Source organism: Nematolebias whitei, chromosome 6, assembly GCF_014905685.2.
Source record: "Nematolebias whitei isolate Nwh7 chromosome 6, NemWhi1, whole genome shotgun sequence".
Lineage (NCBI taxonomy): Eukaryota > Metazoa > Chordata > Actinopteri > Cyprinodontiformes > Rivulidae > Nematolebias > Nematolebias whitei.
The window spans coordinates 30,015,740-30,039,239 of record NC_056503.1 but is presented as its reverse complement, the minus strand read 5'-3'; the positions used below and the strand labels follow the sequence as shown (position 1 = coordinate 30,039,239).

At 38.6% G+C, this 23,500-nt stretch overlaps 2 protein-coding genes across 2 annotated transcripts; one reads left to right on the top strand and one right to left on the bottom strand.

Annotated features, from left to right (window-relative positions):
• Positions 1–766: 766 nt before the first annotated feature.
• Positions 767–8,180, top strand: tmprss4a (transmembrane serine protease 4a). Its single transcript, XM_037678169.1, has 13 exons — positions 767–823; positions 2,208–2,262; positions 2,419–2,589; positions 3,354–3,506; positions 3,603–3,729; positions 3,825–3,941; positions 5,573–5,616; positions 5,887–6,049; positions 6,149–6,312; positions 6,595–6,690; positions 6,802–6,944; positions 7,061–7,213; positions 7,401–8,180. Exons 1-13 carry the CDS (start codon positions 767–769, stop codon positions 7,410–7,412), a joined length of 1,455 nt encoding a protein of 484 aa, XP_037534097.1. The 3' UTR covers positions 7,413–8,180.
• Positions 8,181–8,833: 653 nt separating this feature from the next.
• On the bottom strand, positions 8,834–22,808 carry mre11a (MRE11 homolog A, double strand break repair nuclease). Its single transcript, XM_037677797.1, has 19 exons — positions 22,771–22,808; positions 22,607–22,739; positions 22,309–22,469; positions 22,135–22,222; positions 21,916–22,057; positions 20,656–20,770; positions 20,263–20,448; positions 18,778–18,949; positions 18,603–18,683; positions 17,005–17,134; positions 15,378–15,478; positions 15,112–15,282; positions 14,972–15,031; positions 14,707–14,902; positions 9,966–10,049; positions 9,830–9,891; positions 9,344–9,402; positions 9,151–9,241; positions 8,834–8,896 (listed from the first exon to the last, which is right to left on the bottom strand). Exons 1-19 carry the CDS (start codon positions 22,806–22,808, stop codon positions 8,855–8,857), a joined length of 2,112 nt encoding a protein of 703 aa, XP_037533725.1. The 3' UTR covers positions 8,834–8,854.
• Positions 22,809–23,500: the final 692 nt, after the last annotated feature.

The window sequence follows — 23,500 nt, the reverse complement described above, 5'->3', positions numbered from 1 at the left end:
CTATTAACAAAAAGAGTGGGGAAATTTGCTCTGTTATTTGACCATTTTACAATTACTAATGCTCATGTGGTGGCTGAGTGGTTAGAGCAATTGTCCTCCAATGCAAGAGTTGGGAGTTCGACTCCAGCAGCAGCCACATGCTGAAGTGTCCCTGGGCAAGACACTGAACCTCTTATTGCCTCCTATGTGTGTCCCATTGGTGTATGAATGTGAAAAAGCTCTGATTATTCTTTGTATAGATATAGTAGAGAAAATGGGTAATGGGTATGAATGGGTAAATAATAGCACAGATTGTAATGTAAAACACTTTGTGTATCTTGATAAGATAGAAAGGCACTATACAAGTACAGTCCATTTACCATTTACATGTGTAAAGTCAAGCGCTATGCCCCAAATACTTTAATCGCTTCCAGTATTCAAGTTTAGCATTCAACTCTAGTTTAGTAAATGTAAAAATGTGGTGCAGTCAACAGCAGCACAAGAGTAGTGGAGTTGTTTTGGAGCCAAAAGAGTCGATTCTTATTGGTGAACTGAGTCACATGGATCAAATCCCAAAAAAAGAGCCGAAATTCCCACCTCTCCTCATGTGAGATGTTCGCTAACCTGTCTCTAACCAGCCCACCTGAAGCCAAGCATTGGTGGAAAACAATATCAATTAGGAAGGATAGCCAATTAAAGGGATCTTTGTTTGTAGGTAAACCAGTCAAATAACATAAAGTTAAAATAATATATTTATTTTTCACGTCTGGACTAAGCCTCAATTAACATGAAGATACTTTTAGTGAAGCTCCAAAATGGAAACTATAAAGTTTGCCTGATAAAGGTGAGTTTCTCATCCCCACTCAGCTTTTCTTGGTTGTTGTGTTTGAACAGTTTGTATCCATTTGGGCGTGTTAGGGTGTTTTTAGATACGTTTGCTGTAAATTAGTGGCAGCTAGCTTAGCTTTTAGCTTAGCTTAGCTTCATACAATCCCATGATTCATCAGCATCTGTGCCATGTTGTGGTTAAATACCTAAGAATTTACAAAAATGAACAACTTAACCCCACAAGTTTGCTTGAAGGTAGATTAAAATATTCCCTGCAATTTTTGTCTATTATCACTGTTTTAAAAGAAGTCAAAGTGTCACAAAAAGTCCTTTGTTGAATGGTCTGAATGTCTTTGCAAGATTATTAATACAAATTTATATTGAGGCTCATTGGGATTAACCTGTCTAAATAAAGGTTGAATGAATATTCTTGTTTTTTGTCAATTAGGTGCTTTAAAGTTTTTAATCAGAGTTTGTTTACATTTTGACTGTTCTGGGTTGTTTTTTGAAAGACTAATGAAAGTCTGGATTATTATATATATTTTTTTCAAATCAATTAATTGACTTTAAACCTAATTTCTTTCTGTCATCTTTTTTTTTTATGTTTCTAAATAAACAGAAGTTATCTGAAGAAACCATACATAAAATACAACTGCCAACATGTGAGCAGTCCACTTTTTTGTATCCTGGATGAATTTCAGGTCAATCCAATAGTTTTAGATTATAATCCTTTAAACACGCAGTTCAATTAAACCCAGTTATGAGAGAGTTCAGTACGATTTCAGTCAGTCCATTCTTTTAAATTATAATTTGTTTAAAAGTTCTCAAACTAAACCAAAATGTGAATTGTATCTATTTTTTTATTTATTTTTTTTGTGGGGGGGGGATGTTTGTGTTTGCTGTTTTGATTTCCCCACCCCCATGCTTCTTTTCCTTGGTACATTTAACTGTAAGACCCTCAAGGTGACAAAAGACACTGCCACATTACTCTGATCAATGGAAGTGATCTGTAAAGAGGTGAGCTTAGAAAATCTATCAAGTGGCACAGAAACTGCCTGCAGGGTTTGGAGTGATTTAACCCAGAGAGTCACATGGATGAAACGGGACAACTCTGGTTTGCACAAAAACAACATACTGTATTTCATAAGTGCACGACATGTCCTTTCCGACACCTCCCCTGGATATACACACTTGTTTACACCTGTTCAATGTTTTCAAGTGTTTATGGACTGTAAAAACAATTTATTCTTGCATGTACTGAAACGATAAAACAACAAAATGCGTCCAACCAACAAAAACTCGAAAGACTTGTACTGTTGTGCTTCTAGCCCTTCACTCAAAGCACTCGTCGTGTTTTAGCAACACCTGAGCTTATCTCGTGTCTGTTTTTCTGTCATCAGACATCGGCTGAGCTGCCCGAGGAAAGCTCCAAACCTTTGAATCCTAAACGAGCAGGTAAGCTGTTACTTCATTAACTTGTTCGTTTGGGTAGAACTCAAATTTTATTCTAATTCTCTCTTAATCTTTTTGTGTCCTCTATTCTCTGTGCATTCTGTTCTGTCATCTTACATGTCAATCACTGTTGTTTTTCTCTTTTTTTTCCGATTCCAGTTCGAGCTCCAGCTCCTGTTCCAGTTCCTGTTCGACGTCCATTTCGGCGCACAAAGGCCATGACGGCTCCAAAACCTCAGGCAGGCAAGGTGTCGAAGAGGAGGAGAATACTGCTCACTGTTCTGACAGTTGTACTTGTACTAGGCGTACTGGCCACAATAGGATACTTTGGTAAGTCCTTTTCTTTCAGGGTACACATGTACATACAGTAAATTCCAACAAGCCTCTCTTTTGGGTTGCACCAATTGTTTTGCAAGCAACTGGAATCGGTTGATTTATTATTATTTTTATTTTGACTAATATAAAACAAATGAATGGATCAATTGCTAACCTGTTTTCACTAGCAAATGGATGTTTTTCATGTACAGTAGAAGTTTAGTTTTTCTTTATTGAAAATATTGTGCTGGTGAAATTTTAAATAGAGATCTTTATGCCAAAAAAAAAAAAAAAGACATAATTTGGTTTTCGAAGAAATACTGTACTTCTTTTTAACAGTTGGGTTTTTATTTGTACATTTTTCACTATTCAGTACCGCATGATAGTATTTATAGATTTTCATAGAAAGAGGAAGTTCTTGAATCTGGTGCTGTTTTGGAAAATACACAAACTTCTTTTACTGTGACTTCACAAAGCAAGTCACAAAATTTAACTTCTGCCCAAGTGAAAAGTATTTATTAATTATAGTTCTCAGAAAGAAATTCTAACTGGATTAATTTGGACGCAGTATGTTAGAGCTTTGTAAAAATTAGAAATCAGTCTGGAGAACACTGGTTGGTGCATCTCTACTTTGGTTTGGCTTTCATGTGAGAGAATTGTGCACAAAAATGTTAAACTTACTGTATAATGGAAGTCTGTAAACCTGCCTGTGTGAAATAGTCCAACTAAAATAAACGTCTTATCTGCTCTTGCATTTTGTCGCTCCTTTTTTCTTCCAGTTAAACAGCTAATTGATACCAAGTACTTCTTCTGCACAAGCTCAGTGAAGTTCATTCCACTCGAGCTAGCCTGTGATGGGAAGAAAGACTGCAGCGGAGGAGAAGATGAACTCACGTGTTTATCAACATTTACAGAAAACTCTACATTTCCAGGTTAGACCCGACACCTTCTTACTTTGTGTTCAGACAAAACCAAAAGGTGAACGTGACTCATTTCTCCTTCTCGCCGTCATCTCCGTCTCCTTCCAGTACGTCTCTCTTCAGCTCAGAGGATCCTCCAAGTGTACAGTCCCAGTTTAGGCTGGCGGAGTGTGTGCAGTGACGACTGGGCTTCTGAACACACACAGACCACTTGTACACAGCTGGGATACACAAAGTAAGTTTGATCACACTTCCACAGTGTTGCAGTTTTAAAGGAATTACTTGTTTGGCTTCAAATCACAACTAATAAAACCATTTTTGTTCTCACAGTAATCCCGGTAGCACCAGTATCCCAGTGAGCAACTTGTCTTCACTCAGAACTGGACCTTTCACAGCAGTCAGACCTGGGATTAAGAGCACATCCATTGATGAGGCTACATTTGATATGTAAGAATAAACCACATCTGTCAAAATAAAAAAAACTCATAACTTCTTTTTCGGAAAAACTGGTCCATGCTTTTAACATGTTTAGACTGGACGATTGCAATGGTTTATCTTCTTCTTCTTTCGGCTTTTCCCTCTTCAGGGGTCTCCACAGTGAGTCATCCTCCATCACTCTGTCCTCACTCCACCTCCATGTCCTCTCTAACTGCATCCATATATCTCCTCTTTGTCTTTTTCCTGGCAGCTGCATTTTTAACACCCTTCTACCAATATACCCACTGTCCCTCAAGTCCAAACCATCTCAGTCTGGTCTCTCTAACTTTATCTCCCAGTTGTTCAACCTGTGCTGTACCTCTGATGATCTGGGTGTCCAAACACTTCTTCAAAACCTCTTCAGTTGATCCAAAATGCTGCTGCTAGAGTCTTAAACGGAATTAGTAGGAGAGATCATATCTCTCCAGTTTTAATTTCTTTCCATTGGCTCTTCAGAATTTAATTAAAAATCTTACTTCTAACCTACAAAGCCCTCAACAACCTAGCTCCATCTTATATTTGAGATTTTATTGTTCCATATTTTCCCAACAGAGCACTTCGATCTCAGACTGCAGGCTTACTTGCGGTTCCTAGAGTTTCCAAAAGCAGAATGGGAGGAAGATTTTCCAGTTATCAGGCTCCTCTCTTGTGGAACCAACTTCCAGTTTCTGTCCATGAGGCTGACACATTGTCCAGTTTGAAGATTGGCTTTCCTTTTTGATAAATCCTATAGTTAGAGTTGGCTTTTCATTTTGCTATAGGCTTAGACTACTGGAGGACAAATTGACCTAATTTCCTTAAATTAATTGTTACAATTGAATAGTTTTCATTTAATATGTGATTCTGGACCTGCCATTGTGTATCTGTTCCTCCTTCCTGTTCCTCTCAAACCCAGCCGGCCAAAGCAGATGGCCGCTTGTCCAGAGTCTGGTTCTGCTAAAGGTTTTTCCTTTCCACTGTCGCCTGCTTGCTCAAGATGAGAGTTCTGCAGTAAAGTTAAATTCAGTCTGCTCCTCAGATAAATAGTGTTAACTTATTTTTTTATATACTTGTATGAATGTTTCTGATCAGTGCCCTGAGACAACTTCTACTGGGCACTATATAAATAAACTGAATTGAATTGTAACGACCAGTAAGCTAAGCAGCTTGTTGAGAAGTTGTGTTTAGGGCACTTACAAAGTTATTGTCACACTTAAGTATCGGTCTCGGTCGACTACAATGCGATGCTATCTTGAAAAGGTAAATTAAAGTATCGCTGTGTGTAACACTCTCATCAGTTACATCTCTGTTTTCTAGAAAAAAAAATTCCATTTCACACTTCAGTTCTCATTTTCTCTTTTGGGTTTTAACTGTATTTTTGTGGAGTTTCTGTTCCTAAAAGACAAAAAAAGCCCACAGTTTTTCTTCCTCGTGCTTTTATCATTTGAAAGTGAACAAAGAAGGTGCTTTACCGAATCAAAGTAGAAAGAAAATAGGGACATAGTTCAACGTGGGGTAAGATTAGGTCAGGGGAATGAAACTACTGTTTCTGTTTAATGGTCATTGTTGGATTTTAATCATTTCTAACACTATTTTTTGTTGTTTGTGTTTATTTCTAACAGCAAACAGTGTAAAACTGGTTCTGTGATCTCTTTGACATGCTCAGGTAAGTTTTCCTATTAGAATACAAACCACAATAACACAGTTTACATGTTTCATCAGGGTGGGGGTTTGTGGGGGGTGGTAAAGTTGTTTGACAAGTTTCACCCACGTGTCTATACACGCCTACGGTCACCAGAACTCTCGAGCTCCCGTCTTGCCTAATTCTAAAGGGGATGGAAAAATCTAGTTTAAAAACAAGGGTCAAGATGGAGTAATGTACAAAATGTATTCAATAAAAATTATCTGAAGTTGAACATTTTGAATTGTTTTAAAGACTGTGGACAGGGGGGCCCTCAGGACCGTATTGTTGGGGGCACAGATGCTGTCATCGAGCACTGGCCCTGGCAGGTCAGCCTGCAATATACTGGCCAGCATACATGTGGAGGTTCACTGGTGTCGCCGCGCTGGGTCGTCACTGCCGCCCACTGCTTCCCTGAGTCAGTATAACCACCCCGTGCACAGTTTCTTTTAAATGTTTTAACACCAACATCAGATACATGAACAACTTCCTTTGGTTCCGCTTGTGGTCGTCGCAGGAATAAACGGGTGCTGAGTCGGTGGAGCGTGATGTCAGGACAGACGTACATGATCTCGGGGGGTTCTTCTGTGGACAGGATCATAATAAATGGAAAATACAACGCAGACAAAAACGACTACGACATGGCCCTGATGAGGCTGACGAGCCCGATCACAGTGGGAGGTCAGGCTTTAATTTTAACATTTACAAACATTTAAACAGTTTAAATCAACTTTTTCTAGGTTGTTTTTTTTTTGGCTACAAATGCAGAAACATGTTTAGTAGGCTTTGCTGCCCTCTAGTGGTCAGCATGCCAAACATTTAGTTTGAGACAATTTAGTCAGTTGAATCATTTCTAATGTAGCTTGTAACAGTAATCCTGAATGCTTCAGTACAAGACCGTTTTATTTAACCTTCCTACCTGCAGTATAATGAAACATGTCCCATTTTCAAACTGTTTGCCAGTTAAGCGCCTGCCAGTGTGTCTCCCTCCAAAAGACCTGAACGTAGCCGACGACGCCCCGCTGGTTGTGACAGGCTGGGGATTACTGGAAGAAAATGGTGAGAAACGAGCACTACAGCCCAGTGAACCCTTTTCAATTTCATTTTGAAATGGGAGCCTCCTATTATTATTATTATTTTTTTTTAAACTGGTCATTGTTCTTCCTCCAGGCAAGGCCTCTTCCACGCTGCAGAAGGCTGATATCAATCTGATCAGTCGGAGTACGTGTTCCAGTGCAAGCATCTACGGTTCTTACATTACACAAAGAATGATCTGTGCTGGTAATCTGAAAGGTGGTGTGGATGCCTGCCAGGTAATAAACCAGTTTCAAGCTAGTCAATGATTTCAAACAACCTGAACAGTCGTCTCGTTTTTTTCTTTCCTTAAGAAAAACGTATAAATCTAAAAAAATTGTGTTTTGAACTCCAGGGCGACAGTGGAGGCCCTTTGGTGTACGACGCCTCTTCTCATTGGAATCTGGTCGGAGCGGTGAGCTGGGGTGTCGGCTGTGCAAACGCAAACAGGCCCGGTGTTTACACAAACGTGGACGACATGCTGAACTGGATCTATACAGTCATCGAGGTACTGCACACAGTACAGATACTTACTGATACAGTATATGTATCAGTTAGCTCCACTGAAGAAAAACGTTTATGTATTTTTTTCTTAAAAGAAAGCTAAAGTTTTTCTTGGAGCCTTAAGTGGAATAAGAACTGAAACATTTACTTCCTTCCTTCCTTCCTTTATAATCGCTTCTTTCTCTTTCCAGAAAAACCCTTGATGTTAACAGTGACCACAGTCATCACAAGACTCCAGTCCAGTGTACCTCAGACTGAAACTGAAGGACAATGGTTTTGTTTCAGTGGCTGTTTTTAAAAGGGAAGCTATGACCAGCTGCAAACATTGCACACATACAGACGTATTTCAGGTGTTTGTGCCATTTCAGTTATCTCAGGGGACTGGTAAAGTTTGATCTGTTTGGTTCAGATTGCAGACATAAACTTGTTTTACCTCTTGAAATGCTGTAACTCGACCTAAATAAGAAAAAGCTTTGTCAAGAAGTCAAAGGAGTGAGTGTGAGCGATCAGATTCCTCTTACGTTTTTACATCTAAGACAGGAATGCCTCTTTTCTTCTACAGCATGATTCATATCAGCACTTTAATTAAACATTTGTTACTTGACTTTACAGCATGTGAAGATGGGTCAAAAAACTCAGTGAAAATTGCACTGAATAAAGAAAAACACATTTGCTGACAGGTGTTCAGATTTCCAGTGTAAGAACAGACTGCTTGTAGAAAACTCAACTATGGCCACTGGATTGTTCTCTCCACTTGTAACGATTTATCCTCAATGTTAAAATTCCTGCACTTAATCAAATGTGTTGTTTTGTTTAAGTGATTCAAGTTAAACTGTGTTGACTCCACAGAGATCTAATCAAGTATGGATTGACGTTTTGCACTGAAATGTTGTATATTGTAGTTTGAGTTTCATAAGGTTTTAATTCAGTGAGTCTTGGTGACTGCATTTTGTTTTCACTTTTTTAATACCTGTAACTAACTTGTAAATATAATAAACTTCTTAAAAGTACCATTATGGCATTGGTAATTTTGTGAAATAATCTTTGAAAATGTTGAGTTTCGTTCAGTCATCCTCCCCAAAGGTAACGCTAGGAACAAAAACTTCACAAAACTGTTTAAATTCTGAACAAATGTTCATATAAAAGTCATTTTTCATAGTTGATTAAATGACCAAGTATTTATCTCACATTTAATTCTCACTTCCATTTAGTGCATAGAATAAACTACTGACTTATTTCCTGTTGCATCAGTTTTAGCAGCAATGAAAAGCACATGACTACTATTTACACGTTTTCATCATCAGATCAGTTGTGATGAAACTCAGCTGGGATGTTGGAACAAACTAAAACCATCAAGGGAAATACCGTTTTATTTCCAGAAAATCTGACAGAAAACACTCACAGGTCCAGTTTACATGACAGTAAAGTCTACTAGCAGGGGTTGGTGGTGGAAAGCAAAACAATTAAAACTCAACTTTACTATTTCTCTTCATAAAAAAACATTTCAGTATTAATCTTTGATCAGAATACAAATTATTAGATAATATCTTAAGCAACAATGGCAAATATTGTAAACATTAAGAAATTTGAAGCAGTCTTTGTTTTAAATGAACCGTTTGAACTCGGCGTGTAAAAGATGCACTTGTTATCTTCTGGAAGAACGTTTGGAGCCTTTGAATGGATCATCCTGTATTAAAAAAATAATTTAAATGTTAGGAAAACATTGAAGACTGCACATATATGTGGTTTTTTTTTTTTAGTAATGTGCGTTTTTTTTTTCAGGATATGTAAAAGATTTTGGTATTTTCAATTTAGACCCATTTATTTTCCTTCTATTCACTTTTTTACTGATCAATTCATCACAAATAATAAAACAAGAGTCTGTGCTCCTAAACTTTAACTACAAAGCCATTTTATTTTCACTTTTTAAAAAAAAATTACCTCATCATCACTATCGTTAAATGTAACTCCTCGGGACGACTGGCTCTGGCTTTGAGAACTGTACTTCGAAAAGGAAGATGATGATGAAGGCCTGTGTTGGACAAAAAACAAGGTATAGCCAGGAGGAATAATATAAAAATAATTTAGGATTTTTTTTCTTCCTTAAAATTAGACTAGAATTAAAAAAACAAACCTTGGAGGTGGCTTAGTGGCTCTGATAGGAATATCTTCATCTGAGTCATCTATGGTCAACTGATGATGGCCAAAGAGGAGAGAGGAGGTTAGAGGATGAAGACTTAGTCTAAAAATAAAAGGTTATTTGTGTGTCATTATTCTGCCAACATTAAGCTGTGATGGAAATAAATTGTAGTTTGTACGAGAAGATGACATTCTTGACCCGAGCTGCAGATGACAGCGCATCATAAGCTTTGTCAACTGAGGAAATGTCACTATGTTTGCCTTTAATCGTTCAAACTACAAAAATACAACTCCCATTTGAGAATAAAACTACAACTCAAAAACTACAAAGCCAAATTTTACAAAGCTTGGTTGGGAGTTGGGCAACAAAGGAACTCGTTCGATTTTGTGACAATTGGGTTCATGTTCAGCGAAGTTGCAAAACACAGCCCCGTCTCTTGATAAAGGACGTGATATTTAACATGTTTATGATTCAGTTTACTTCATCTGCTGCAAAAGATCTGCTGGCTCCAGCCTGAGACCTCGAGGACGCAACCTGAAAGGCTGAGACAGACAAAAGCGTTAAAGGGATCAAGGTAGTAGTTTGATTAATTTCTGCTTTATATCTGGGCCCCTACCCTGCATGATGCTACTGCTTTGGCTTGCTGCAGAAGATTTCTGGGAACGAGCACGGCCAGCTGGTTTTGCTTCTGAAGCAGCGCCTGGATGGACAACAATGGAATATCATACTTGGAAAAAAAAACAAAAAAAAAACATGTTTGCATTGTAACATCAGATTATTAAATGGTTGCCAGAACTAAATCACATCCTGTGCACAAGAAATAAAATACTGTCATTAAAACCTGTCTGACCATTAAGTTGACAAGAGAAAGACAAAAACCATCACCTGTGAACTGATATGCATGCAGATTCAGGAACTGGGACTTGGTCCAAAGAGATTTCACTTTCAATGTAGGAATTCAAAATAACTGACATTAACAATAAAGCTTTATTTTAGAGGCATGTTAGGATGCCTTGATCCCAATTATTTAAGTATCATATTTATTTTATCTTATCAATAAAACGGTTTTCATCTGTACTGTCCAACCGGTAGGAGGCCGGATCCAGAAGTCACGGGAGGGATGGAGTATCTTCTCTGGACTGGGAACGTCACACGGTCCCCGAGAACGAGCTGGAAAGTGTTACTGGGGAGAGAGATGTCTGGGTTTCTCTCCTGGACCTGTTACCTCCGCGACCTGACTATGTATAAGCGGTAGAAGATGGATGATCTTCATCTGTATGAAAACCACTAGTAAAAACTGATTCTTCTTCTTCTTCTTCTTCTTTTGGCTTTTCCCTCTTGAGGGGTCTCCACAGTGAGTCATCCTCCTCCATCCCTCTGTCCTCATCATTCTCTGTCCTCACTCCAACTACCTCCATGTCCTCTCTAACTGCATCCATATATCTCCTCTTTGTCTTTTTCCTGGCAGCTGCATTTCTAACATCCTTCTACCAGTATACCCACTGTCCCTCCTCTGGACATGTCCAAACCATCTCAGTCAGGTCTCTCTAACTTTATCTCCCAGTTGTTCAACCTGTGCTGTACCTCAGATGATCTCATTCCTCATCTTATCCATCCTTGTCACTCCTAAGAAGAACCTCAACATCTTCATTTCTGCCACTTCCAGTTCTTTCTCCTGTATTTTTGTCCATGTCTCTGTCTCCATACCATACAACATAGCTGGTCTCACCACTGTCTTGTAAACTTTTCATTTGACCTTTGCTCACACCATTTTGTCACAAATCACTCCTGAAACTTTTCTCCTTCCACTCCATCCTGCCTGGACTCAAGTGATTAAACATTCATATAGGCCTGTCACGATAAACAAAAAAAAACAATTAATCTCGTGATAAATGAAAATTATTGACCTCATTTTCATTTATCAACTTTATCATTTCTTTGTGTCTCTCTCTTTATACTGAAGACACTGGATGACAAAAGGCTCAACTCCGGTGCTCTTCACTGACCCTTCCCTTTCTCTTTAAAATCCATTTTAACAATCCAAATTTGCATTTTTAGATCATTAAAAGCAGCTAAGCTGAGAAGCTAAGCTAACAGGCCGACCTCAGTAAAAAACCTCTGTCTTGTCAAAGCTCCAAAATTCACGGTTGAAACCTGTGCCTTTGTCTAAAAAGTTTTTCTCTGCAAAAATAAGCTGAGAACTTGTTTACTGATTTTTTTTACAAACCGGATTCCAAAAAAGTTGGGACACTAAACAAATTGTGAATAAAAACTGAATGCAATGATGTGGAGATGGCAAATGTCAATATTTTATTCATAATATAACATAGATGACAGATCAAAAGTTTAATCTGAGTAAATGTAACATTTTAAAGGAAAAATATGTTGATTCAAAAGTTCACAGTGTCAACAAATCCCAAAAAAGTTGGGACAAGTAGCAATAAGTGGCTGGAAAAAGGAAATTGCGCATATAACGAACAGCTGGAAGACCAATTAACACTAATTAGGTCAACTGACAACATGATTGGGTATAAAAAGAGCTTCTCAGAGTGTCAGTGTCTCTCAGAAGCCAAGATGGTAAGAGGATCACCAATTCCACCATTGTTGCACAGAAAGATAGTGCAGCAATACAAGAATGGTGTTACCCAGCGTAAAATAGCAAAGACTTTTAAGTTATCATCATCAACCGTGCATAACATCATCAAACGATTCAGAGAATCTGGAACAATCGCTGTGCGTAAGGGTCAAGGCCATAAAACTCTACTGGATGCTCATGATCTCCGGGCCCTTAAACGTCACTGCACCTCAAACAGGAATGCCACTGTCAAGGAAATAACAGAATGGGCTCAGGAATACTTCCAGAAAGCATTGTCAGTTAACACAATCCACCGTGCCATCTGCTGTTGCCAGCTGAAACTCTACAGTGCAAAGAGGAAGCCATTTCTAAGCAAGCTCCACAAGCTCAGACGTTTGCACTGGGCCAGGGGTCATTTAAAATGGAGTGTGGCAAAATGGAAGACTGTTCTGTGGTCAGATGAGTCACGATTTGAAGTTCTTTATGGAACACTGGGACGCCATGTCATCCGGACCAGAGAGGACAAGGATAGCCCAAGTTGTTATCAACACTCCGTTCAGAAGCCTGCATCACTGATGGTATGGGGTTGCATGAGCGCTTGTGGCATGGGCAGCTTGCATGTCTGGAAAGGCACCATTAATGCAGAGAACTATGTTCAGGTTCTAGAACAACATATGCTCCCATCTAGACCATACCATACCAATTTATTTATATAGCACTTAAAACAACAACAAGGCCAACCAAATTGCTGTACAAAAGAACACACACATGCACAGCAGACAGGAAAACATAAAATAGAAATACAGATACAAATAGCAGCAGAAGCTAACTAAAATGGCCAACAGAGTAAAGAACAGACCGGGCCAAAACAAATCACACCGTGTTAAAGGCAAGCGAATAGAAGTGGGTCTTCAAGCGAGACTTAAAGACTGAGAGTGTGGGAGCATGCCGGACACTCAGTGGCAACTCATTCCACAGTCGTGGACCTGCAACAGAGAAAGCCCTGTCACCCCTGAGCTTACGACGGGTTTCTGGGACTGAGAGAAGCATCTGGTCTGCTGACCTCAGAGACGTCATCTCTTTCAGGGAAGACCCTGCATTTTTCAACACGATAATGCCAGACCACATTCTGCAGCAATCACAACATCATGGCTACGTAGGAGAAGGATCCAGGTACTGAAATGGCCAGCCTGCAGTCCAGAGCTTTCACCTATAGAGAACATTTGGCCCATCATAAAGAGGAAGGTGCGACAAAGAAGGCCCAAGATGATTGAACAGTTAGAGGCCTGTATTAGACATGAATGGGAGAGCATTCCTATTTCTAAACTTGAGAAACTGGTCTCCTCTGTCCCCAGACGTCTGTTGAGTGTTGTAAGAAGAAGGGGGGATGCCACACAGTGGTAAAAATGGACTTGTCCCAACTTTTTTGGGATTTGTTGACGCCATGAAATTTGAAAACAACAGATTTTTCCCTTAAAATGATTCATTCTCGCAGTTTAAACTTTTGATCTGTGATTTGTGTTCTATTCTGAATAAAATATTAGATGTTGGCACCTCCACATCATTGCATTCAGTTTTTATTCACAATTTGTTTAGTGTCCCAACTTTTTTGGAATCTGGTTTGTATTAAAAGCTTTGTGTGAAAACTGCTATGCTAAAGAGATCAAACCACACCGAGCGTCCGCAATTTTGAGAACCAAAGGGAGACAGTATATGTCGTCAAGGGGCCTTCCTCTCATTTTTCTTAAAAAAGAGATACTGCTCACTCCCTCACTATCCATCCATTGGTTCAAACAGTCTTATACTGCCATTCGGTGGTCATAAAAAACATACTACACTCAAAATAAATTAAACATTCCTACTTAAATTTGACAATAATTACAAATTATTGTATTATATTATATTTATAATAATTACTAATTATTGTCAAATTTCAAACAATATTATCGTTTATCGCAATAATTTCTGAGACAATTAATCGCCCAGCAAAATTTGTTATCGTGACAGGCCTACATTCATATTGTGTTGGTGGCATGTGTAGGTCTTCAGGCTGAACAAGTCTAGTATGACACTCTCTGTTGCCTCTGATACACATGAAGGGTGACATTTGTCGTCTGTCGTTTCTTTGGTCTCTCTTTACTGCCAGCTCTTCGTTCCTCACCTTCTCTGTCTTCTGAATGCCCTGTCTGATATTCAGACGCCAGGCTGTACGGTCATCTGCACAACTTCATGTCTCTTTTTACAGACATCTTTACAGTCCCAACGGTTTGAGAGCCTTTGGCTAGCTCACCGTACAGCAGACATTTGGTAATGCAAACTGCGTCTGTTCTTCTGGAGTGGCCCAGCCTTCATAGGCGCCTTCCTCTGAGATTAGGGAACATGCTGTTCATGCTGGCACCTCTGTGTTGGGCACCCGATCCTGTGGCATGTTACTGAAACCATATGTGTCCATAAACAATTCAACTGCTTGTACTAAGATGGTACAAAAGCATGGAAATGTTCTGTTTGATTGTGCTTTTCTATGTTATGCATAGATATTAGTCAAGTAGTACATAATAATTTGTGAAACCCGCCAGGTCTCTCTTGTAAATGAGTCCTAGAGGCTCAATGGGATTAACCTGTCTAAATAAAAGTTGAATGAAAAAAATACATTCAATTATTTGTTTAAATGAAAAAATGATAAATTTTTCCCCAAAACAACCACAAAAGGCTTAAAATGTTGAAACATGACCTTGAAATAAATCTAAACCCTTAAATAAATCTTAGAACGTGTACGTAGCACTCTCACCTCTGCCCCTGCCTCGACCTCCTCTTCCTCTTCCTCTCCCTCCTCGGCCTCTGCCTCGTGCAGGAGCAGGAAACATAACAGAACTATCATCATCGGAGTTCACGGGAACATCTGCAAGCTCATCAGACATATTGTGATCTCTATCCACATCACCACGCTCCTTCCGGTGAGCTTTGGCTCTACTGAAGGCCTGAGAAAGACAGTAATAATAAACAGCACTGAAGCAGCTTTTCAGAGTTTGGGTGAACTTTTTACATACTTCTCTAATGTCGTTCTCTTCTTCGGTCGTGTTCTTTTTGGAGTCTTTGAACAGCCGAACCTGAAAATATACAACTATGGGCTTTAAATTTTACCAAGCATGAAGTTCAACCTGGAATGTTGGTAACACCGTAGTCTTGCCTCCGCATCTATATCCTGCTCTGTGATCACTCCTCTGGCCTGAAGGTGGCGTTGTGTTTTCTCTAACTGGTAGGAGATGAGCTCCTCGATGGCCTCTTTCTCGTCTTTGTCTACAAACTCCTGAATGGCTTTTCCCATGCCCTGCTCGGTCAGCAGGGATAGCTGGACCTTCTGTAAAAACACACACAGATAGTCAAAACACTAGATGGAAACAAAAGGTGAAAACTTGCGTTTATTGTCGGCATTTGTTTTTATGTTCAACGCACCTGCTCTGCTGCCTCAAAGTACTGTTTAACTAGGTCCTCCACCCTCAGGCCTTCAACTGCAGATGGTTTTATCAGCTTGCCATAGTCAATATTCATCTCATCTAAAAGTTTAATGAATAAAACATTTCACAGGGAAAACATCAGATGCCTTGTTTAACTAAAGGTTTAATTACCATACTTTACGGCCTATAAGTCTCAGTTTTTTGCATAAGTTACATACCCTGCAGCTTGTAGGCTGAAGTGACATATTTTTGGATTTTTTCCATTTATAAACCATTTTTTGGCTGAGATATGACCGTTTTCATTCATTCTGACTGAAAAAAAATAATTGAGCAATACCACTTTCAGCCACTTGACAGCAGCAGAGTAGAAATAGTTGTATGGCATGCTGTTGTATCATGTAATAGGTAAACGTGGCTATAATGACAAATTCAAAAAAGTTCAAGACAAAAACAACTGGACTTTATTTATTATACTTCACTTTATATTTTATTGTTTTTTTCTTCTGAAACTTTTTTGAATTTACCACGTCCTGGATGACTGAGAATCTTCCCCAGCTATTAATGACTCAATCGGCCTGCTACAGTCTTCCCACCTGCATTCTGCTCGCTGCTTGGAACCGTCAAAACAGCTGCACCTCCCCAGTTAAATGCAGCTAATTTGACCATTAAAGTGCATTTATTAAGCAAAAGTTCGACTGAGACACACCTTTGCTATAATTTCGTGCAAACAAATATTTGTTTAGGTGCTTTCGTGTTAATTTTCGGAGAAACGAGCCGCGTTACTTCTTCCTTTTCTCTTCCTCTGTGCGTTCACGGAGCACCTCAGCAGCAAAACTATTTTTAAAAAACAGCTGATTTAACCATTAAAATGCATTTATTAAGCAAATGTTAGACTGAGACACACCTTTGCTATAATTTCAAGCAAACAAATATATTTTAGGTGGTTATCTTGTTAAATTTTAAAGAAATGCAGCGGCTGCCCCAGCTGCGCGTGCCCGCTTTGCAGCACCAGGGCAGATAAACTGTTTTAAAATACAGCTGATTTGACCATCAAAGTGCATTTATTAAGCAAAAGTTAGATTGATACACACACTTAATATAATTTCGAGCAAACAAATAGTTGTTTTGAGGCGTTTATCTTGTTAAATGTGCACAGTGGCTCATCACTTGCACGCGTTTACTTCGGTGTATTGGGTTTTGAAATGCAGCTGATTTGACCCTCAAAGTGCATTTATTAAACAAAAGTTAGATTGAGACACACATTTAATATAATTTCGAGCAAACAAAAGTGTTAATCTTGTTAAAATCTTGTTAAGAGTCCTCCCGTGCACGCTCCCGTGGCCACCATTTGGCAGCCCATTGGTTTATGGCACAACACCGGTCTACATTTCCCGGTTCGGCCCACACTTCCGGGTTGTCAGTGGTGACGTGTAACAAACGTGAAGCGTCAACGGTGGTGACGCATAATAGATGTGATGTATAAGGTGAAGAGACACATTTATGGATCTTTCCACTTTATTAGACAAATATGGACTGATGCGACTTATAGGGCAGAGTGACGTGTACGGTGGAAAATAAGGTAAATGCTAAAATCTTAATAAAAGTGTATTTAGTCTGAGTCAGACCTTTGATGTCCTCCTTTTGCTCACGCTTCCTGAGGAAGTGAATGATGTCTTTTGGGTTGGCCAGGCGGTCCACAAACTTCTGACTAAAGCGAGAGGTGTTAAACGTCTCAAAACCTCCACTGTAGTCCACCTGGCAAAGTAATAAAGAATTCAGTTCAGTTAAATTCAGTTGATTTATATAGCGCCAAGTCACAACAGAGTCATCTCAGGGCACTGAACAGAAACATTCAAATAACATTAATCATCTGAGGAGCAGACTGCTTTGAGTTGAACATCACAGAACTCTCATCTTGAACAAGCATGAAGGCGACAGTGGAAAGGAAAAACTCCCTCAGGAGGAAGAAACCTTTCGCAGAACCAGGCTCAGGACAAGTGGCCATCTGCTTCGACCGGCTGGGTTTGAGAGGAACAGGAAGGAGGAACAGATACACAATGGCAGATCAAGAATCACGTTAAGATAGAAATAATATCAAATGTAAACTATTCAATTGTAACTATTCATTTGAAGAAATTAGGTCAATTTGTCCTCTAGTAGTCTAAGTCTATAGCAGCATAACAAGTCAACCCCAACTATAGGATTTATCAAAAAAGAAAGTCTTAAGCTCAGTCTTAAAACTAGACAATGAGTCAGCCTCATGAACAGAAACTGGAAGTTGGTTCCACAAGAGAGGAGCCTGAGAACTGAAAGATCTTCCTCCCATTCTGCTTTTGGAAACTAGGAACTGCAAGTAAACCTGCAGTCTGAGAGCGAAGTGCTCTGTTATGAAAATACGGAACAATAAGATCTCTAATATAAGATGGAGCTAGGTTGTTGAGGGCTTTGTAGGTTAGAAGTAAGATTTTGAATTCTGAATTTGACAGGGAGCCAATGGAGAGAAGCTAAAAGTGGAGAGGTATGATCTCTCCCACTAACTCCAGTTAAGACTCTGGCAAAGAATGAATTCAGAGATCCCACACAGTTCTTACTTCAAAACTTCAAACTTGTAATACCTCGTTGTTTTGTCTGGTTTTAGGTCATTTAAAGGTCCAAGTACAAGCCTTTCCTCTGTGTGTACAAAATAGAAATAGACAGTAGTTGTCTGATGTTCTTATCACAGGGTTTAAGTTTACTTTAATATAATGTCAGATTATCAAATTATGTTCCAACTCAGAGTCGAACAGAAAAAAGCAACGCTTCAGATGGAGTTGTGACTGACAACTTGTATAAATATGTGCAGTTTATGGCAAATGTTCATTTTATTATCTTTAGTATTTTATATATTGTTTTTTAAAGAGCACATATTTTAACTTGAGGGTCACAAAGTGTTTTACAGTTTGAACTAAAAATGTAACTCAATGTAAGTCCATCTTTTACATATTATAAATATAAAAAGCACTCTGCTTGTTGTTAAGCATTTTTGTTTATAGAAATTCAAACAGTTGTGTTTTAGAAAACAGAATAGCAAATAAAGTCTTAAAAATAAAGGTGCCTTTTCATACAATGCTGGAAATCACCAACAGCAAATTATACACTTTCCCCATACTTCTTATGAGTGTATCAGAACCCTTTTATTTTGATGGCAAGGTCAAGATGCAGATAAAGGTTGAACCCAACTCACCCGCAGTCGAATTAAAGGTTTCTCTGGTGTAAGCGGACATCCAAGCCTATCCCTCTCTGCTTCCTCCAGCATCTCTGTGACCTACACAATGACAGACAGACACAGAGACAGATGAGGTTGGGCAGAATATAAAAAGTGAAATGAATGCAACACAATTTATGAGAAGTTAAGTTACCTTTGCATAGCAGAAGTCCTCCACCTTCTTTGTGACCTGAGGTGTATCAGGTGTGAAACGGTCTTCATAGTCGGCCAGCACCACATCCTGAATGAAGAACTGGCGAACAGTCTTTAAGGGGATCTTCTGCAGGTTCATCTTACGCCCTTTCACTCTCAGCAGTCCGATATGTCTAGAGAAACAAGAACAGATGCAAATGAAATCTGCTGTTATATAAAATAAGATCTGAATTTAGAAACAACTAGAGAAAATGCATTTCCTGTGAAAAAGCAGGGTGGATGCTTATTGCTGAAGAACTTGCTGAAAACAGCTGAAATTAGTTAAAAACATGCTGAAACGTAGCTGAAATGGAAGAACAAGCTTAAGTTAACAAAAGAAAGCAGAAAGAACACTTATTTGCTGAATTTGGTTTAAATAACGGAAAGCACAAATAAGCACAAAAATGTGTAAATTGGCTAAAAAAAAAGGCTGGAATTAGCAGAAATTGCTGAAAAGTAGCTGAAAAGCCAGAAAGAAGCTTAAATACCACAAGGAAGTGGAGAGAGCAAAAGTGTGCCCAATTGGGCTGAACAAAGCAAAAATGAGCACAAAAAATGGAAATTATTTGAAAAAAGCAGCAATTTGCAAAAAAATAAAAATAAAAATAAAACCCAGCTGAATAGTAGCTAAAAGGCTGAAAGACCCTTAAATAACCAGAAGACAGTGGAGTGCACAATTGTGCTCAGTTAGGCTGAAATAAGCAGAAATTAGCGCAAAAAAGTGGAAATTATCTGAAAAAGCAGAAATATGAAAAAACAAAATGAAACAACAGCTAAATAGTAGCTTAAAAAGCAGAAAGAAGCTTAAATTACCAGAATGAAGTAGAGGGAGCACTTTTTTTGCTGAATTAGGATGAAAAAGGTTTAAATGAGTGCAAAAAATTTGGAATTAGCAGAAAATGTTCAATTTAGCATAAAAGAGCTAAACAGTAGCTGAAATAATAGAATTAGTTGAAATGCAGAAATAAGCTGAAAAGAAGCTGAAATTAGCAGAAAAAAGTTGGAAGAAGCACAAAAATGTTGTAGTTAACTGAATAACGCAGAAAGGAGCACAAAACAGCTGAAATTAACTGAACTTTTTTTATTTGCACAAGGAAGCTGAAAGAAGCTGAACCGTAACAAAATGTGAAAGGAGCAGTAAAAGGTTGTAAATAGATCTAAAGATTTGAAGGATGTAAAATGAGCTCAATTCATTTCCTATGAGAAAAAAAGTGGCAGAAAAGGCTAAATATTTCAAAAAGCTAAAGTTGCACCAATACCAAAAGCTATAACACTTCTCCTAAACGAGCTGAACGTTTTGATTTATGACTTGTTGAAATAGCACAATAAATCGTGGAACAAGAAAGATGTCGATAAACGTACAGAAGAAAAATTGATCACAATAGTGTGAACGCTTCATAAACATTCACACAATTATTCAGAATGTGTGTGTGTGTGTGTATGTTACTTCTTGGCAGCCTCTCCAGGGGACAGAGAGGTGGCTACAGAGCTGCCTGGCTGCGTCACGTAGAAGAGCTGTTGCTCATTTCTGGATGGTGTAATCAAACATTCATGTTCATGACCCCACACCACCAGGTCAAGAAAGTCATCTAGAAACTGCTCAGGAATGTAGTTTGTGGGTCCGTGCTTACTCCTAAACATACAAACAGACGCAAGTCAAGAAAATGCACAAGAGGTTTAATTTGGTTATTTGGTTGATTTTTTTATATTGTTATGCTCTCTTTAGTCTCAAACCTACTCTTACAGTGTTTGTGAATGTTCTGAAGTCTCTATAAATTAATTTATAGAATTAATAGAAATGTGAAAGATTGGACTTTACCACGCATGTTTTTGCACAAACCTATTTTGGTGGATGGCAAACAGGTTAAACCATTCATCTAGGTCTTCTTTGGGCCGAAGCATGGTAACCTGCTTGTTGACAAACATCCTGTACAACCGCTCATCTGGAATGGAACCTTGACACAAAATCATAAAAAAAAATTGAAAAAGAAAAATGCTATATAATTAATATGATGATACCAGATGAAATAAACCAACGGGGTAGAGATATCTTATCTCCTGTATTAAGAGTATTTCTGATTGGCCAAAAATATAATTGGCAGGCAAAGTATAGATGAATGCACTTAGAATATAAAAGTCTACAATTTATTGAACTCTAAACAGTTCTTTGTAGGGATGCACGATATTATCGACATGGTATTGGTATTGGCCGATATTAGCGTTAAAGTTTAATATCGGACATCGGCCATTCCATTAAAATAACTCGCCGATATGAAAGGCACTGTTTTTGCCTGCAGCGGCAGCACAACGTGTTGATGTCACGTGCGCCTACCCGATCTCACGGCGGAAAGGAAAATTCAAAATGTCGGCAGTGTGGAAGTTTTATTTTTCGTTGGTGAGGATGTTGGATTCTGAAGATTTATGGACAACGTTGAGCCTCGCTACATCGTCCGCAGTCAGAGATATTTTTCCGATGTAATGTTACCCGAGTTACAATCTGTCATTTCCGACGTCATTGAGAAGCTGATAGCCGATAGCACGACTTGTTGGGTGAGTTTTACCACAGACATTTGGACGTCGTGTTAGCCCCGTTAGCATGATTAGTCTTACGACACAATGGATAGAAAAAACTTTGAACTTAAAAAGTCTGTCCTTCATGCACAGGAGTGCAGAGGAACCCACACTACAGCTAGGAATCTGGAACAAGCCTCGACAGGTGAGACAGCATCACAGGTGACTAATGCTAATCAATAATATTTAACACTTTTCATTTAATATAAGTTAAAGTGCTATGCATATCATGTGGCTGTTACAGAATATATGTCACCAGCTCTTACAGCTGTTGCACAATTTTTATAGAAAATAAGCCTAAATAAGAGGAACATGTTCTGACAAATTAAAGTATATAAAGTATTGGTATCGGTTATCGGCCAAATAAGTTTTAACATATCAGCATATCGGATATCCGCCAAAAATCCAATATCGTACATCCCTAGTTCTTTGTGTTACTGATATTGAGAACAATAAAGTTTTGGTATATGGTGCAGCCGAAGGTAAGGCAAAGATGTACACTACTGGTTCTTGAAAAAAACAAACTCACCAAGACCATAAAGGGCCAACTTGGTGCTGCCTTTCTGCAAGAGGACAGGACTCATCTCTATCCTCTCCACTGACTGGGAGTGGCCGAAGTGATTGACGAGACCAGAAGCACTTAGCAGATCCAGTGCGCACAAACCTTCCGCCTTTAAACAAATAAAGATATCAAGACACACTAATGCAAACCCAGCAGAAATGCACATACTGGAAAAGGACAACTCACCCCAGTTGGGTCATCATGGTTGCCATGAATGCTGAACACAGGAATAGAGATGTTCAGGTTTTCATCCTGATAGTTCACCCACGGGAACCTAAAAGAAAAATCACATGTAATTTATTTAATACTCATACAAGTCTGATTGACAGAGCAGAGCATAATAAAAGAAAGACAACTTACTTGGTTGTGTTGAAGTTGATGGTCTGGTCACTGAGGATGTTAAAGGTTACCGGGGAGTCTCCCATGCAGTATTTCCTGAGCATGGTGATGCTACTGTGGAGGCACCGCCGTGACGGCTTGTTCTCATGAAACAAATCTCCCCCCAAGAGGATGAAATCAACCTGCCAAAAGACGCGAAAGGAAAAATGGAGAGTATTTGTTTAAAATGAGCAAATGAACAAAAGGGAGACCCATGCAAGGAAACTATATTTATATTTTAAATCAACTAAATAATTACATTCACATCTACTAAACGCACCTGATTTGTCTTTGCACAATTCAGGATTTCATCCAGTGTGTTGTAGGTGTCACTGCCACGGATCGCATCTTTCTCAAGATAACCGAGGTGAATGTCTGTCGCAATCAGGATCTTAAACGTGTCCTCATCATCCCTGGAAAATAGTTCGTATTACAAAGAAATACAGCTCATTAATTTGTTTACAATGTGAACTTAAGTACATCTTATTGGAATGTGGCTATTTATAACCTCAATAAAGATTTTTTTTAATGTGTTCTTAGATTTGAGAGGAAATTTAAATAAACTCACAAGGTTCTCTCTGAAGACATGATGGTGCTACAAACTGAAGAATCAGTTTAAACCTGGAAACTTGTCAGCAACTGGGTCTCCTGCACAGAATATAACCCAAAACATGTCAATTCAATTCAGTTCAACTTTATGTTTTCACATTATATGTTTTTCTTAGTTCATATCTTAGATGTTATCATTGTTTTTATTGTACATTTTATTGTTGGATGTAACTGGGACCCTGTGTACATAATTTCGTTCCACCACAAGTACCACATGTGGTGGAACGACAATAAAAAAATCTCTGACAATGACTTTATTGTCCATGACATTCCATGAAATGGAAATTTATCTTTGACATCTGGCTTATAAAAAAAAAAAAAATACAAGTTAAAAATATCATAAAATGTAGCTTTGCTAACCCAATAAAAAAACAATCTAAAATATACAATACATTAAAAACATTCAATACAATAATACAATAAAAACATCCCAGCAGACAATTGCCACGTGAGGCTGCGTTTAAATAGGACCCTACTAAGGACACTCACAGCAGAGGGAACAAATAGGCCTGTCACGATAACAAATTTTGCTGGTCGATTAATTGTCTCAAAAATTATTGCGATA

Bases quoted from the DNA above. Each gene is read 5' to 3' on its own strand.
- tmprss4a (XM_037678169.1), top strand. From the start codon at position 767: ATGAAGATACTTTTAGTGAAGCTCCAAAATGGAAACTATAAAGTTTGC. The intron at 824-2,207 runs GTGAGTTTCTCA...TTCTGTCATCAG, and splicing joins ATAAAGTTTGCCTGATAAAG to ACATCGGCTGAGCTGCCCGA. The intron at 5,617-5,886 runs GTAAGTTTTCCT...ATTGTTTTAAAG, and splicing joins GATCTCTTTGACATGCTCAG to ACTGTGGACAGGGGGGCCCT.
- mre11a (XM_037677797.1), bottom strand. From the start codon at position 22,808: ATGTACTTAAGTTCACATTGTAAACAAATTAATGAGCT. The intron at 15,032-15,111 runs GCAAGACTACGG...GTATATTTTCAG, and splicing joins AGCAGGATATAGATGCGGAG to GTTCGGCTGTTCAAAGACTC. The intron at 14,903-14,971 runs GTATGTAAAAAG...TGTCTTTCTCAG, and splicing joins AAGAGAACGACATTAGAGAA to GCCTTCAGTAGAGCCAAAGC.